The 16,678-nt window shown below is 36.4% G+C and overlaps 1 protein-coding gene across 1 annotated transcript in view; it reads left to right on the top strand.

Moving 5' to 3' along the window:
- Positions 1–16,678, top strand: part of DPP10 (dipeptidyl peptidase like 10) — a 646,469-nt gene that overhangs the window by 509,169 nt on the left and 120,622 nt on the right. Inside the window, exon 8 of the mRNA XM_042994282.1 lies at positions 12,178–12,298. Within this exon, the coding sequence (XP_042850216.1) occupies positions 12,178–12,298 (121 nt within the window). The remainder of the gene's footprint in view (positions 1–12,177; positions 12,299–16,678) is intronic.

Raw genomic sequence — 16,678 nt, 5'->3', positions numbered from 1 at the left:
TCATGCTATTTCCTCTACTTGGAATATTGTTTTACCTTTCTGTGCCTGGAAACATCTACTGGAACTCATAGGCTCAGCTAGAATGCCACGTCTCATCTGAAACCTTTTCTCTTCCTCCTTTTCCTCAGTCAACTTTGGACTATAGGCATCCTCCACTCTTGGAAAGTGCACGTTACAGCACCTTGCCTTACAAAGCACCTACCTTTTTCACTAAAAGCGAAAAATTTTCTCCAGACTTATTTCAGTTAGTGAAAACAGGTACAAAGGTAGGTGTTTCACAAAAGTGAAGTGGCCTAACCCAAACTTCTGGAAAGCAGGGGAAATCCATATTTCATGTCTTTGGCTTACATTCCAGTAATGTATGCATCACTGTATCACAGAAGTGCCATATTTTGTTAGCGTTTTTCTTATATTTCTTATTTTAAACTGTGAATTCATCAGCAACAGGGACTAAGACTTAGTGTTATCATAGATGTGGTACATATTAGGAATGCTATAGAACTGCAAATGAATGAGTTAAATAAAAAATGTACAACCATCACCCCTCCATGTATACCCCTCCCTCACCCTACACGTAACTTGCTGTCTTTTTTCCTCTTTAAACCTTCTTCATTAAGAGAGTTAAAAATATTTCCCCATTCGTAAATATATAGTATTTACATATGTCTTCAAATAATATGAAACATGTAATATCATCTGACGTTAGCTTTTGAAAAAGTGCCATTTTGCTGGGAATTCTATATAACCGATCTGTCCAAGGTGGATTTTTCTGTTTTGTGTGTCAATACCTTTTTCAGGGAGAAACAAATAAAGCAAATACAGACAAAACCCACATATATGTGATGGCAAGTGGATGAGATTACAAAGGCAAAGGTTGCCTTATAGGTGGGTTAATACACGAGTCCTGAAGAGTATGTTTTGCTCGTAATTTTAGCCTAAACAATTTAGGCTTTATTCTTTATTGAATGCTGAGTAATAGAATACTTCTTTGAGCATTGACTATGTTGAAGCGCTGACCACAAGATGCAGTGTTGTGATTTTACTAATTGGATGGAAGTAGAGACCTGAAGGGAGGGGCACCACTGAATAACTGATGGAAAAGAACCAAAAATGAAATGCTGAGAGTCAGAAATTGCTCTTTTACATACCCTCTTACATGCTTTTATCCATAAAAATAAAAAGTGATTTGGGTATACTGTGTTGCAATTACACATACATCAGAGGTAGGATTTGATCACACCCCGTTGCAGTAGGCAGATTAACTGACATGCAGAAGCATGACGGATGGCTGTTTCAGTAGAACCTCATGAGGTAGGGAAATATTTCAAGTGCTTTTATTCTGAATCCCACGTTATGCTTGAATTGAAAGGATTCTCATCTTCAGTTTATCATTGGCTCACTTAAATTCGAGTTCATAAGAACATTAACTAGAATAAACAAATTAATTCTGGACATAGACATTACATTACCAAGTTCAACCTTTCTATGTCATTTTACTGATATCCACTATTTTGGGAGGATATAGTAAAAAAAAAAAAAAAATTAGGTGTTTCTGTATTGTTTAAAAAAAAAAAAAACAGCCAAACAAACACCTACATTTCTTCATTTGTGGATCCCCTGAAATTGCATGAAGTGGAATAAAGAGTCTAGAGCCGTGGGAGAATGTGCATGGGAGATAGCCAAGGCTGGTTCCACCTTCTGCATTTTTCAATTTGTTTTCTTATCAGCATGCCTATAAACTGGAAAGCATTAGGCACAGACTCATTGATAAGCATATGAGAATTTCTTCCAGTCTCCCTCAACTGTCCTTCAGGGACTCTATTTTAAGAATGTAGGAGTCCCCATTTGAAATAAAAGGAGTCATAATACAAATACAAAAACAAATTGTTTTAGCAACAGAGGCTAAAGTGCATATGCACCATGCTTTTTTTTTTGCTTTTTTTTTTTTATGCAAATCTTGGGGTGGATGAAAGGGAGGACAGCTAGCTGCAGAAAAAAGAGGGGTTAACTCAGTTTGTTCCCAACACAAGACGGTGAAGGGCTTTCCTTACCCATGAGGTGGCTGTTAAACTGTTGCTTGCCATCTGGCAATTAGGATTCCTGGAAGTAAGCAAGAGAAATACTCAGGTTCATTTCAAGAGAAAATGAATTCACTAAAAGAATAGCTGAAACCTGTCAGAATCAGTGAGAAGGTTGGAATTCCGTGACCAGGAGTCACGAGGAGTCAGGCACTGTTGAACACTGGAATGTGTTCAGGAAAATTTGGGATGCCACAGGAAATATGATTAGGCTGCTGAACTGGCAGTATATCAGTGGGCATCCTGCCTCCGCCTTTGCTGGACCCTTGAGAATTTGCTGTTGCTCGTGTGACTTATTTTTCAGCTGCAACTTTATTCCTTCAAGATTCAAAGTCATAGGTGGAATCATGACCTAGAGGAGTTTATCTGGCTTTTTGTCTTTAAGATTAGAGATTAGGCTCTGCTCCCCCACCCCAACCCCGCCCCAGTACTCGCATAATGCAAGAATCCTCCAAAATAAATGGAAGTCAGATCTAAGTGGCCAAATAAGAAAAAAAAAAAAAAAGTACATTATGTACATTACATTATGATATAGAGAAACAGAGGGTAAAGTAATTAATTCACCTTCTTCAAATCCTTAAGCTTCTTTTTAGGGTAACTGGATAGGACTGTTTGATTTTCCTGAAATTATAATAATATTTTATGACCAATACTTACTAGCTTCAATTAGTTTTGTAAAAGTTGAGCATCTATGTGCAGGTACCTACAGCAACATTCATGATCTGTTCTAGGTTTCTTTAATCCTGTAGACCACCATGAAAAGTAGTAATATCACCACATTTTAAATGAGGAAACACTATCAGAGAAGCGAAGTAACTCAAGTGCCCAGTTTTATAAAGAGATCTACCAGGATTAGGTCTCATGTCTCTCTGATAAAAATCCCATTCTCTTGCTTTTCTTTTTATGTTCCATTTCAGGTTCGAATGCCATGACACATATTAAGCAGTCCCCATACATTGGCTTTATGTTTTGTTGTCTACCACACCTAGTTAACTTGTGTGTGCTTGTGCTGGGAAATCACATTAGATCGTAAGATCTTGTCCTTATATGCCCAAGGCTCAGTACAGTGCCTAGAATATAAACGGTACCAGATACATCATACATGCTTGTTTTTTGATGGAGAACTAGAAGGGAAGAAAGGGAAGCAGGTGGGTGGTGAAGGAGAAATGAAAGAGGAGAACATGGGGTAGAGGGGGAAATGGATACACAGTGACTAGGTCATTCCATCCTCTAGCATTTGACACATAAATCAGTACATAGGATATTTTTAATAATGTAATAATGTTTATAACTGTCTTCTATAGGTCCCATTTTATTACTGGAGACCCATAAATATTTTTATTAATTTCAATTATCAAAATGTGCTATTTACCATAAGGCCTTCTCTTATCCTAGATGAGTTTGATGGACTGACATTTCCAACTGATAGTCTGCCATTGTTACATTTCACTGATTGGAGTTTACTGTCAGTTGTCTGTTTGCTAACTTTTATCTGGGGTCCATTTTTCTCCTAAAAAGGCATGGATGCAAGGGCTTTGGAACTGGGAAGTGACTTACATAATTATGAATTTAAGACAAAGGGATATATTTCACTTCTTTGAAAATGCATAATGTTCTGTAAAGGTTTGAGGAAATAGGAACTCTTTGAAAGGGCTTCCTGATATGAATAATTGCAAATGTCAAGGGATGAGTGTTCTCTGATAGTGATTATATCTCTAGAATGTCAGGTACTGGTGCAAAGGTGAGATGAATGATTTGAGTGAGTTGTTCTATAGCCGAGAGATGGTCCCGCAGAGAAATGAAAGCACTACTCTATAACCAACAGAGAGGTTTATTCAAAGCCAAATGTCAAAGGTAATCAAACTATTTAACTTGTGCTCATAGCTTTACTTTGCATTATATAAACGGACACTCAGAATTTATTACATCCTGGCAAATTAAGGAAACAGAATTTTTATGAAGTTGAATGATGCACTATAGTTTTCAGTGAAATATTGGTAATCTTTTTGGTAGTATTTTAAATGAATTGTGGCTACACATAAATATTCTGCATATTATTTTTTTTCCTTTTTCTTTAGTTTTAATATAGATGTAGTACTTTCTCATATACACAGCGTCCAGAATAGAAATCAGAACCCCTCTTCTGTCCTTTACTAGTCACTGTTCCCCTCCAAGGATAATCTTTGTCCTGACTGACAATATCATTATTGGTTACTATAAAGAGCTCTGCTATGAGCATTCTTGTATATGTCCCTTGACTGACTGACTGACTGACATATATGATTGAAAATTAAAAATCTGTTCTTGGAAAGCAAAAGGCAAGCAAAGGTTCCACACGAATTTTGGAACCTGTGTTGGGCCAGGGAGTATGATGAAGTTGGAGTATAATTGGTGGTTCAGGGGCCAGAAGGAGCCAAGGCCATGGTTGACTGAATGTTCAGATTCTCACTGAGCAGGGTAAAAGGTGAAAACTGCCTATGATTTGAACGGTATGAAAGTAGTATTAAAACTGCAGTAATTGACTCTGGAGAGTGAAGCTTTAAAGGATCCAACCGAGAGATACTCAAATGGAATTCACAAATGTTTTAGACATAAGCAGGACATCGTATGTTAGGAATAATTACTCCATGTTTATAATTATTACACCTATTAAGCAGAATATTTGAATTATCCTTCTGCCAGGGGTCTCATATTTCCACCTCCAATTCATTTATTGCCACCAGTTATTTTCCTAAATATTTTCCTAATTACTCATCTGCTTGTAAACAACTTATAGCTGTCAGTTATTGAAAATACAGAATTCAAATCATCTGGTCTAGCATCCAAGCTGCTCTATGGTTGACCACCATCTTAACATTTATTTTTATTTCTTAAATTTTATTTATTTATTTTGAGAGAGAGAGTGAAGGGGAGAGTCAGAGAAAGAGAGAGAGAGAAAGAGAGAGAATCCCAGGCAGGCTCCATGCTGTCAGCACAGGGCTCAAACTCACCAACTGTAAGATTATGACCCAAGCCAAAATCAAGAGTTGGACACTTAGCCAACTGAGCTAACCAGACACCCCCATTTTTAGACAGTCATAGGTATATAGGAAGTGTTCCTGAATCTTAAAAAAAAAAAAAAAAGTTCTTCTAAAATTTCCATAGTTGTTCACCTTTGGCTTTAGCTCATTCTGTTCCCTTAGCCCATTCTGTTTCCCTTAGTTCTAAGGGAAATGTCCCTTAGACATTTCTTTTCTCTACCTTCCTAATCCCATGAAATCACTCCTTGTCTTTTATGACATTGTTTACATTAGTATCTCATAAATGTCTCATGAGTCACTTCCCCCACCCTGAGCTCTGCCACTCATGCCTAAGCCCTGTAATATGTATTTTTTTTTCTTCATTCAATTTTAGGAATTTACCTGCCCATCACATAAAATTATAATCTTCTTGAAGATAGGGACTACACATTAAAATCTTTATAGCCCCAGGCTAAAGGCCCCAGGCACACTTAGCAGAGTACTTTTGGACAACAAATTGCAAATTGGCTTTTAAAAGTTTACGGAATTAAACTAAATTATTTTATTCATGGAGCATACACATGCAAAACAATTTACCTCAAAATCATTGGTTCTCAGCTGGAGGTGATTTTGTCCTTCCCCTCCAGAGGACATTGGGTAATGTCTGGAGACAATTTTGGTTGTCACAACTGAGAGAAAGGGCTGTCACTGGCATCTTGTATGTAGCAGTAAGGGATGCTGCTAATCATCCCACAATGTCAGGGTAGTCGTCCACAACAAAGAAATATCCAGGCCTCAAGGCACCTGGGTGGCTCAGTTGGTTAGGCACTGGACTCTTGATTTAGGCTCAAGTCATGGTTTTACAGTGTGTGGGATCTAGCCCTGCGTTGGGCTCTGCCATGAGTGTGGAGCCTGCTTGGAATTCTCTTTCTCCCTCTCTCCCTGCCCCTTCCCTATTCATGCTCTTTTTTTCTCTCTCTCTCAAAATAAATAAATAAAATTTTTAAAAAGATATCCAGTCCTTAATGTCAGTAGGTTGAAAAACCCTACTACTCCAAGAAAACATCCTTTATCATTAGTTTCATATTTTTAAAAAATTAATATAAAGAATCACCTACTATTCATGTAGAGCCTATATGCCTAATTTCTGTATCACTGTCATTATTTTTTATTATCACTGAAATTATTGTTGGTACTTTACACATCTACTAACCTTTATACTTTACGTACACGTATAAATGTAATCAAGTCTTTTTAGCATATTTTCCCAGTCTTTTCTGTTTGACTACCTGTTTCTTATTCCTTTCTCTTACTGTATATCTACTTTCCAACACATAAACCCATATTAAAAGGCTAGCATATATCCTTGCAGAGTCACAGGCATACATACATATATTTATATGTGGATATATACACATGTATGTAAATATAATACATACGTATATAGGTATCCTTAAATTTCCTCATGTTTATATATATATGTGTGTTTATTTATAATATTTATAAATATTTTAAACTACCACTGAACCACTATGGCTTAAGTTGACATGTTAGACCAACTGTTAATGGCAAATGTCTTCAATTCCTATCTACCAACTCTCTTTTTGCACAAAGTAACTAGAACTCATCTAGCAAAGAAGATGAGAAGATTAGTTTGCAAGAGAGTCTGGGAAATGGGAATTTGGGGCTTTGAATGGCCCACAGTTATAAAAGACTATATTGGGGCAGGCATGGAACTAACTACAACAGATAATGAATGACCAATGTATATCTGTTGGTGATATTCCTGCTAGTATAATTTTGTATAAGTAGTGCTATTGTTTAGTGCAAAAAATGGGTTCACATTGAAATAACTTTTATGTCTTTTGTCCTTTGACAATATCTCAGTGAAACTTCTTCCCATCAATTCACATAACACTACTTTGTTTTCCTCAAAACCTGAATGTTATAACATGATGCAGATGAATCATAATCCATCCAGGTATTTGCTTTGATGGGTTTTCACTTTGACTTCTCCTTTTGGCCATTATAAACACTGCTGATATAAATATTATCCATCAGCATTTCCTACTTATTAGTGATTTTTCTTTTTTTGCCCTAAAAGAGAAGGTCCCAGGTTTGGGATAGCTGATGAGATTTCCCATATCATTTTCCCATATGGCCATACTACTTTATATTTTTACAATCAACATAAGAAAGGACTCCATTCATTACATTCCTACCAGCAATATCTGTTATCTGGTATATTTTCTTAATTATAATTTTTTCCCAGAAAGCAAGTCACAGTAAAAGGCAACCCAAATACTATCCCAACTAGACTGTTTCATATCCTCTAACACCATTGGTGTTAGAGAAAATGGGGATTTTTGAGTAATTCACAATTTTCTTTTTTTTTTAATTTGTTTTTTAATGTTTTATTTATTGTTTTTAATTTTTAATGTTTTTATTTATTTTTGAGACAGAGAGGACAGAGCATGAGCAGGGGAGGGGCAGAGAGAGAGGGAGACATAGAATCCCAACAGGCTCCAGGCTCCAAGCTGTCAGCACAGAGCCCAATGTGGGGCTGGAACTCATGGACCTGAGATCATGACTTCAACTCATTTCAGACGGGTAACCGACTGAGCCACCTAGGCACCCCTTTGTTTTATTTATTCTTAGAGAGAGAGAGAGCAAGAGTGGGTGAGGGGCAGAGTGAGAGAGGGACACAGAATCTGAAGCAGGCTCCAGGCTGTGAGCTGTCAGCACAGACTCTGATGCAGGGCTCGAATCCACAAGCTGTGAGAACATGACCTGAGCTGAAGTCAGACGCCCAACCGAGCCACCCAGGTGCCCCTTCACAATTTTCTAATTTAAAATTATCATGACAGTCAGTGAATGTGGAATAACTTTTCAGTAACATTTCAGCAAAAATAGGTCTGATATTCAATTATATTCCTGTTTTATTTTGCTGTTTTTCTAAGCTCATTAAAAGTTTGCAAGAGTCTGCTACTATCAGGCATTGTCTCTAGTTGAATCAGGCACAGTAGGCTAATGTACACTGTCATTACTCTCAGTTCCAAAATCATAACGACTTTTAACATTAAATGTTCACTTCTTGCTATGTGTCCATCACAGTTTGGCTATGTGCTCCAAGCTTCTTTACCCAGCAGTCAAAGCCACTGGGTGCCCACCATCAGAACCATTGCGGGTGGTTATGGCAGTGGGAAGAAAAGGTGAATAATTGGCCTTATAGACGCCTGCTCAGCAGTGACACATGCTATGTCCAATAACTTGAGAATGACCTATCAACTAGCACACTGATTAATTTCTTGGAACGTTTATTACATACTTGTTGCCATGAGTCGGCACATAGTACTTTGTCTTCCTGTTGCCTTTCTGATGTCTTTACCAGTTTTGAATAATTTTGTAAGTGTATTAAGACCATTGATTTTGGGGATTCTTGGGTGGCCCAGTCAGTTAGGCTTCCAACTCTTGGTTTCGGTTTAGGTCATGATCTCATGGTATTGCGGGTTCAGGCCCTGCATCTGTCTCTGTGATGGTAGGGTGAGGCCTGCTTGGGATTCTCTCTCTCCCCCTGTCTTTCTCTGCCCCTCCCCCACACATGCTGTCTCTGTGTTTCTCAAAATAAATAAATAAACTTAAAAAAAAACTTAGAAGACCATTGATTTTTAAAAACCGTGTAGTTGGCTTGCTTTGTAAATTGAAGAGTTAAATGGTAAAATAGCTATCCATTCCTATTTGTTATACTGTTTAGGTGGCTCATTGAAAGAATTGATTAACAGCATCAAAAAAAAAAAGTAAACAGCTTAATCAATAACACTAGGATAAATAGCATTACAGTTTGTCATATTTTCAATGTGATTTAAATCTAGTTTAAGTCCTCGATGATTGACATTTCGATCCAGTTTAATTCTATCAGAGTGCCCATGTAGTACCTGTGAATATTTGCAGTTCTCCTATTGTTAAGCTAATAGTTAGAGTTTGTGATGATTATTTGAAACTAATATAATTCAAGGAAAAACTTTGGCTATTTAAAAGAGGTCAGAAGATTACAAATGTACATTTTCTTGAAGGCAGCTACAAATTTTTCGTCCATAGAAGAAAGATCTTGTGGACATTCCCTGGTATTTAAGCTTTCAGCAAATGGCATTAAAATTCAGATTCCATATTGCTTGTTCTTTTACATTGAAGCAGATGTCAGTTTCATATGGATTCTGAATATCATCCAATCTGTTCTTCAAATATAAATGTAATTACTGGTCAATGGTTTTGGATAATTTATACATCTGCTGAAATCGTGGAGGTTTTATCAATTGTTTTGACTTAGAGTTTGTTCCCTTCAGAAAGCTGAGGATCTGGAACTACATTACTTTGGATTAAGTCACCTCTACCCCCAAGAATAGCCACATGTCCTTAAGTATTCTGGGTGTAGATGATCTGAACTATTGTTGCTCACAAGCCCTAATAGAAGATTCAGGTACAAAAAAGGTATTCCTTCCATGTAGGGAAGACTTTGTGTGCCAGTTTGTGAAGGCACTTTGTGTGTGCCTGTTTGTGAAAGGCAAAAAGAGGTAGTTGACAAAAGATGTAAAGCTTAAATTAAGCTCTAGATGGCTGGAATAAAGTTAATATTTTTCCTTGGTTATAAGGGATTGTGCAAGTTGTTAAAACCAACTTCCACCCAGTTTTAAGACACCTGAGGTATAGTTCTCAAGCTTTAAGCTAGGTATGATGCATGTGATTTCAATAATGAACCTCTTTCTGGGGCTCCTGGGTGTCTCAGTGGGTTGATTTTGGCTCAGGTCATGATCTCACAGTTTGTGAGATCGGGCCCTACGTCCGGCTCCATGCTGACAGTGGAGCCTGCTTGGGATTCTCTCTCTCCCTCTCTCTCTGCCCGCATGTGCCCCCTCTCTCAAAATAAATATTTGAAAAAGAAAAAAATAAATAGATGTATTTTCTTTCACTTGAAAACTTTCTAAACGAAATGAAAGCAGCAAGTGTCATTTGTTATTACCTCTCTTCTTTCATTATTAGTAGAACACTACTACTGTTAGTATATTACTACTACTCCTAATCAATATTTTACCAACATAATATGCAATGCTGGCCAATAGTTTGGGAGAATTTACACATCGGCTGAAGCTGGAGAGGGTTTTTGTTTTGTTTTGTTTTATTTATTTAAAATTTGTAGCCTCCAAAAAGCTTAGGATTTTGAACCAAATTAGCTCGTGTTTCTAGTGATAGTCATGTATTATATGTGCTACATTTATTATGTCATGTATACTTCACAACAGATCACTAAGGCAGGTGTGAGACGTCCCACGTTTTATAAAAGAGAAGACTGAGATTTAAAAAGTTTAAGAAAACTGTCAAAATCGTTCAAATTTTGAATTTAGGCTGCCTGATTATAAAGCCCTCTCTTTTGAACACCCTGTTATAGCTGTCTTTCTCCCCACCCTCCCCCCAAATCCTCATCCTTACATTGGCATTCTTACCTGTAATACAAATTACATGTAGTGTTGGAATGATTAATTAGATCTGCTGTTTATATCCTTGCCAAATCACCAGATTCAAAGTAGAATATCAATGAGATTTTCTGGATATTAATATGGTTTTCATTATTTTTCACACCGAGATTTAAAATCTAGGACCTAATGAGAGGATTATATCAGAAGTTCTTGTGTTTGCTCTGTTTGCTACTGTGCAGTGGTCCTGTAGCATGCTGGAACACAAGGACACTAACCATCTTCTACCTTCCTAGTAGAATGTTCAGTCTGGATATCAGCTTGTTTTCCATTTGACAGTCTTCTACTCCCCCCAACATGTGGATGAAACATGATTCTCTGAAGGTTATATTATCACATGGACAAGCAGTTTGAAAGGTTTGCATTAAAAGTATTCAAATGTAGGGCGCCTGGTTGGCTCAGTCAGTAGAGCATGTGACTCTTAATCTTAGGGTTGTGTGTTCAAGCCCCACATTGGATATAGAGATTGTTCAAAATTAAAATTAAAAAAATCAAATATGGGTTACAGATAATTTTATCCTGAATTTTCTGTATTAAAGACACATCACTGGGGCGCCTGGGTGGCTCAGTCGGTTAAGCGTCTAACTTCGGCTCAGGTCATGATCTCATGGTCCGTGAGTTCGAGCCCCGCGTCAGGCTCTGTGCTGACAGCTCAGAGCCTGGAGCCTGCTTCAGATTCTGTGTCTCCCTCTCTCTCTCTGACCCTCCCCCATTCATGCTCTGTCTCTCTCTGTCTCAAAAATAAATAAAACATTAAAATTAAAAAAAAAAAAAAAGACACATCCCTTTGTGTGGACAGATTCTGCTCAATTTCTACTGTTGTTCCTATTGTGGGGGCTGTTGTTGATGATGATATTATTTTGGAAGACTTTGTGATGAGTTCAAATTAAAACTCTCTCTTGAACCCTCAAACACACATTGATTATTATTGCTATGCTATTAAGGAAAGATTTGCCAGCAAAGAATGGGGCATAGCAAGATGTGTTCCATTAATCAATTCAAGGGAATTTTGCCATCCTTTCCTTTCATCAGGGTATTAGTGAGTCAGGATGGATGGAATCAGAAAGATTCTCTAGAGATTATCTTATTGATGACCAAGTCCATTTTTGTAAAAGACCCCAAATTGAAGCTCTTAAGCCATCTGTTAGCTGTTACTAAAATGGCATCTGATACAGTTTATCAGTCTCTTAAGTATGCAAAGAGTTAGTAAAACCCAAATCAATTTTGTGGTATAAAAAATAGATGAAATAGATGAAAAATTGTTGTAGAAAAAACAGATATAAAAGCTTAAATACCAGTACTATGTAATTTCTAAATCATAATTTGATACTGATATGATAAGGAAGGAAAGTGCCGTTAATAATTGAAAACAATGCAAATGTGTGCACTAAATAAAAAGAAACAGAAAGCAGGAAAATAATACGGCACTTATGTCCTCAGCTATTATTCTATAGCATGAAAGTATTTTATTTTTTTAGTATGAAAGTATTTTTTAAAAACTTCCTAATATGTTGGTATTTTTTTCTTTTTCTTCTTTCTTTTTTGGTTTGCTTTATATGTTTCTGGAACCAGATTTATATTTTTGAAAATAATATCTACTATCAGCCTGATATAAAGAGCAGTTCATTGCGGCTGACATCTTCCGGAAAAGAAGGAATTATTTTTAATGGGATTGCTGACTGGTTATACGAAGGTGAGTTGAATAGATTTAGTTTCAGAAGAACACAAATGACATATTTTTATACAAAATCTGTAAAAGAACTCTATTCGTTCTAGAACAAGACTTAGAGCTCCATTTCTTCTTATTTTCACTCAAAATTGCCTTCATGATTTCATGTCTTTGCATGCACTCGTATTTTGACTGGTTGTGATTCATGTCTACTAATACGATTCCACATTTGGTGTGTGTGTGTACACATACATTTTGTTCAGATTAGATAGATTTTATTTTGGTGATGCTTAACTAATGAAAGTGAATGATCACCTTATATCACCCTGGAATTCGATTCTGAATTTTTCTGACTGTGGAAAAGAAGAAACAAAAACCTTTACTGTTGAAAAACTACTTGAAAGCCACTTGATTTTAGTCATTCCCATTAAGAACAGTCTGTCACATTTTAAAAGTCATTGCATGGGGAGCAAAATAAAACCCACCTAAAGAGTTATTTGCTGTTATTGTTGAATCAAGTCTTCATGAGAGTTAAGAATATAAAAAGGAATCAGGTAATGAAAATCTCTATCCAATTTTAGCATCCACCAATTGTCAGCTAGGTTATAGGCACAGATTTCCTGGGGAAGATTCAAAGCTTGAGGTTAATACCTAGGTTTCAGACTCCACAACTGATCTTGGCAAAACATCGAGATTTAAACTAAGTTAGTTGTATTTGATTAGAAATTATAAAGCTAAGGCTCTTCTAGAAAATAAATTTTATTTCTTGAGCAATACTGCCAAATGCAATCTTTCTACCTCAGAGTCGATATTTTTAATTCTGTAAGAAAAGTAAATCACTTACCTCATTCTTTTGTTCATCCAGTCTATCATTAAACAGATATTATTAAAGACTTACTACTTTCCAAGTATTTGTAAGGGTGCTGAGATACATCAGGGAACTAAACAAAGTATACTTTGAGGACCTTACATTAAGAGAAACATTTTGCCGGGTGTAGCTATTTTATTAATGAAGAGACATTGTAACCTTTGAAATTTATATGCATATGTGCACATGTATATCTATATCTATATTTTTTATGTGTATGCTAGCATCAAATAATAAAATATTTTAGAGACCACAGTTTATTCTGAGGAGTAGTGGAAGCTACTTTGGAAATATCAATAATAATTACGGTATGAAATTTAAAAAATTCAAACACGCAGAGTAATAAGTAGGTTTCTTTGGTTCAGAGTGTCAGAAGCTGACAAAAAGGTAAGTTATTGGTGGGGCCTGAGATGGCCCAATGAATTAAAGAAACATCTGGAGAACAAACTTGAAACTTGGGTAGTTCCAGGAATCTAGTTAGCAAGAACTAACCATCTTTTATGTAGAGGAGCTGGGTAAGAGATGCCCTTTATCTTCAAAATATTGTCAGTACTGTGTGCGACCCTGAGGGATGAAGAGACTATGTTAGTGCAGCGTGGTAAACGGTCAAATCACAGTAAACATAGGATTCTATAAGAACAAAGAAGATTTAGCCCATTCTAGGCATTTGCAAACATTTTCCTAAAGGAGAAACCCTCTGAGTTGACACTGAAAGATTAACAAAGAAAGTAGGTAAGAAACAGCCCAAGTATTCATCAATTGATGAGTGGATAAAGAAGAGGTGGTGTGTATATACAATGGAATATTACTCAGACATTAAAATGAATGAAATCCTGCCATTTGCAATGACATGGATGGAGCTAGAGAGTATTTTGCTAAGCAAAGTCAGTCAGTCAGAGAAAGACAAATACCATATGACTTCACCTATATGTGGAATTTAAGAAACAAAACAAATGAACAGAAGAGAGAGAGAGAGAGAGAGAGAGAGAGAGAGGCAAACCAAGAAACTCTTATCTCTCTCTTAACCATAGAGAACAAACTGATGGTTACCAAGGGGGAGGTGGGTTGGGGAGTGGGTTAAATAAGTGGTGGGAATTAAGGAGTACACTTGTGATGAGCACCAGATGTATGGAAGTGTTGAATCACTGTATTGTATACCTGAAACTAACATTACACTCTACGTTAACTAAACTGGAATTGAAATTAAAATACTTTAAAAAGAAGAAATTAGGGAAATGTAAGCAACAGTTTGCAAAAGCATAGCAAAGTTAAATAGCTCCGTGTGCACCTTGGGAACTAAAATATGCTTGATATTATTTGGGCATAAAATTTGAGAAAAAGGAAGACAGCAAGAACCAAGGGATGGTGACCCTAAAAATAATCCAGGATTTTGATTATTTTTTCACCTCATAAAGGGGGAAACTAATAGAGCTTTTCAAGTAAGGGAGTGTCAGCATTAGATCTTCCATATAAATAGGCCATTTTGAGTACAGCATAAAGCTGGGATCAAATAGCAGAAAGAACCAGTGAGCAGCTGGGGGCTTTTTCTATGTTCCGTCAAGAGATAATGAGCAATAGTACCAGGGTTAAAGCAGTAAGAAGGAGGGAGATTCTAAAATTGACGAGGCAGCAAAATAGATCTTAGTGGTTAAAAGGATGGAGTAGATGAGAAGTCAAGAATGATTTTTTGGCTTCTGGTTTGGGTCGCTAGTAAACAGTGGTGACAGACCCAGTGAGCAGGCATTCCTAGTGATGCATACATCAGGGATGCAAAACTTAATTTAGTGGGAACATTGGTGCCTCACAGTGTGCTAGCATGCTCCCTTGGGTAACAAAATGTGATCCAAGGAACTTCTAAGTCAACTCGGTGTAGAATGTACTGACTTGACCACTGAACAAGATGATTTGGGTCTCTATCCTTTACATAGGATATGTCATATTGCGTGACTTTGTGTAATTTTTGGCATTACATTTTTAAGAAAATTGAAAAAAGAGAAATTAAAGACCATTATCTTACAAATAAGGTTATTTTCTTAATTAAAGAATGAAATTATATATATTCCAGTAGAGAGTGAACACTGTGTCAGAGACAGGAAAGACAAAGAAATAACAAAAGTCTTCCGTAATAAGTCTGTAGACCTGACACTTTCCAAAAAAGAAATTGAAAACTTAGAGTTTTTGCCATTCAAATGAAACTCAGTCCCTTGGCTCTTATTCTTATCTTATCTTATCTTATCTTATCTTAGGCATACTAGCAAATTCCAAATGTGCTATGTGATTGAATCCTCACAGTACTAGCATATTTATTCGTTTATAGAAGAAACCAAGACTCAGGGATAGGTGACTTGGACGTGGCCTTAAAGTTCATGAATGCCAGAGGTGGCACTTGAATATGTGTCCTCAAATCCAGTGCTTAGTCCTGATCTACTTTACCTGTTTCACTTCAGTGCCTTTCATCCTTCCCTAAGGAATGGCATACATTATGGACCCGAGCCATTAGATTTCCCTGGTCTATTTCCTCAAACAAAGACTCTGACCACAGACTTACCTCAGTCCTCACTTTACTTCCAAGAGAAGGAACTATACCAAGGGAATCAGTGTTAAGGTTTGACAGAGGGATTTAGGCCATTCAGATGTCATTAATGTTTCCCTCAATATTTTGCCTGTCATCCCCAACCTGTATTTCAAGAGCCACACAATACCTTCACTTTCTTCTATCACTTTGCTTTTCCAAGATTCCATCAGCTCCCAGATTCCAAACCTTCTCTTTTCCCTTCAGTACACTCACCACAGCACAGTGATCTTCAGCAGTATGTATGTGACATTCTAGTGTGGAGATTTCCTTCTTGTAACTTTACAGAAATCAATTACAATCTGAATAGTGTGTGTGGGAGACTCCAGAAGTAATATGTAACATTTCCACCTTGTTTATTGAAATTTGCCTTTAGCAAATATCATAGGGAAAAAAAAAAAAGATTCAAGAAGGAGTCACATAAAGGATAATAAAATGTTTTCGTGGCACATTTAAGGGCATGGCTTAAACTTTTTAAGTCTAGGCCAATCTGTGAGTGTGGCTGTTAATCCCAACCAAAGGCACTTATGTCGAGATTTTAAGTCTTTAAAAGTATGATTTTAAAGCCTCTTTGTATTTGTAGTATTATTCAATTCCTAAGGAAAGTCAAGGAAAATAAAATATGTGTTTTAAAGAGTTGAAGTTTAGAAGAAAAATAAAACATCATGCTCAAAATGAAGTATCACTTTAAACATAATTCACACAAAATGCATCTAATGTTATTCATATAAATTGGCTCACTTAACATAGTAACTTAACTAAATAAAATATCACATGAATGTTTTGCTAAAAAAACCCTAAAGTTCACAGCTGCCAAGTTTACAGCTTTGAAAAATTTCATAAAGTATTGAACCTATTAACTAGAAACAAAAATTGACTATCACTTTAAGTTATTTGAGCATATGAAATATTGGAACTACTGTGCCTAAATGATTTATAAATGTATTTTTAAGGAATTCTTCCT

The sequence above is a fragment of the Panthera tigris genome, chromosome C1 (genome assembly GCF_018350195.1).
Source record: "Panthera tigris isolate Pti1 chromosome C1, P.tigris_Pti1_mat1.1, whole genome shotgun sequence".
NCBI lineage: Eukaryota > Metazoa > Chordata > Mammalia > Carnivora > Felidae > Panthera > Panthera tigris.
This window is presented reverse-complemented; position numbering and strand designations above follow the sequence as displayed.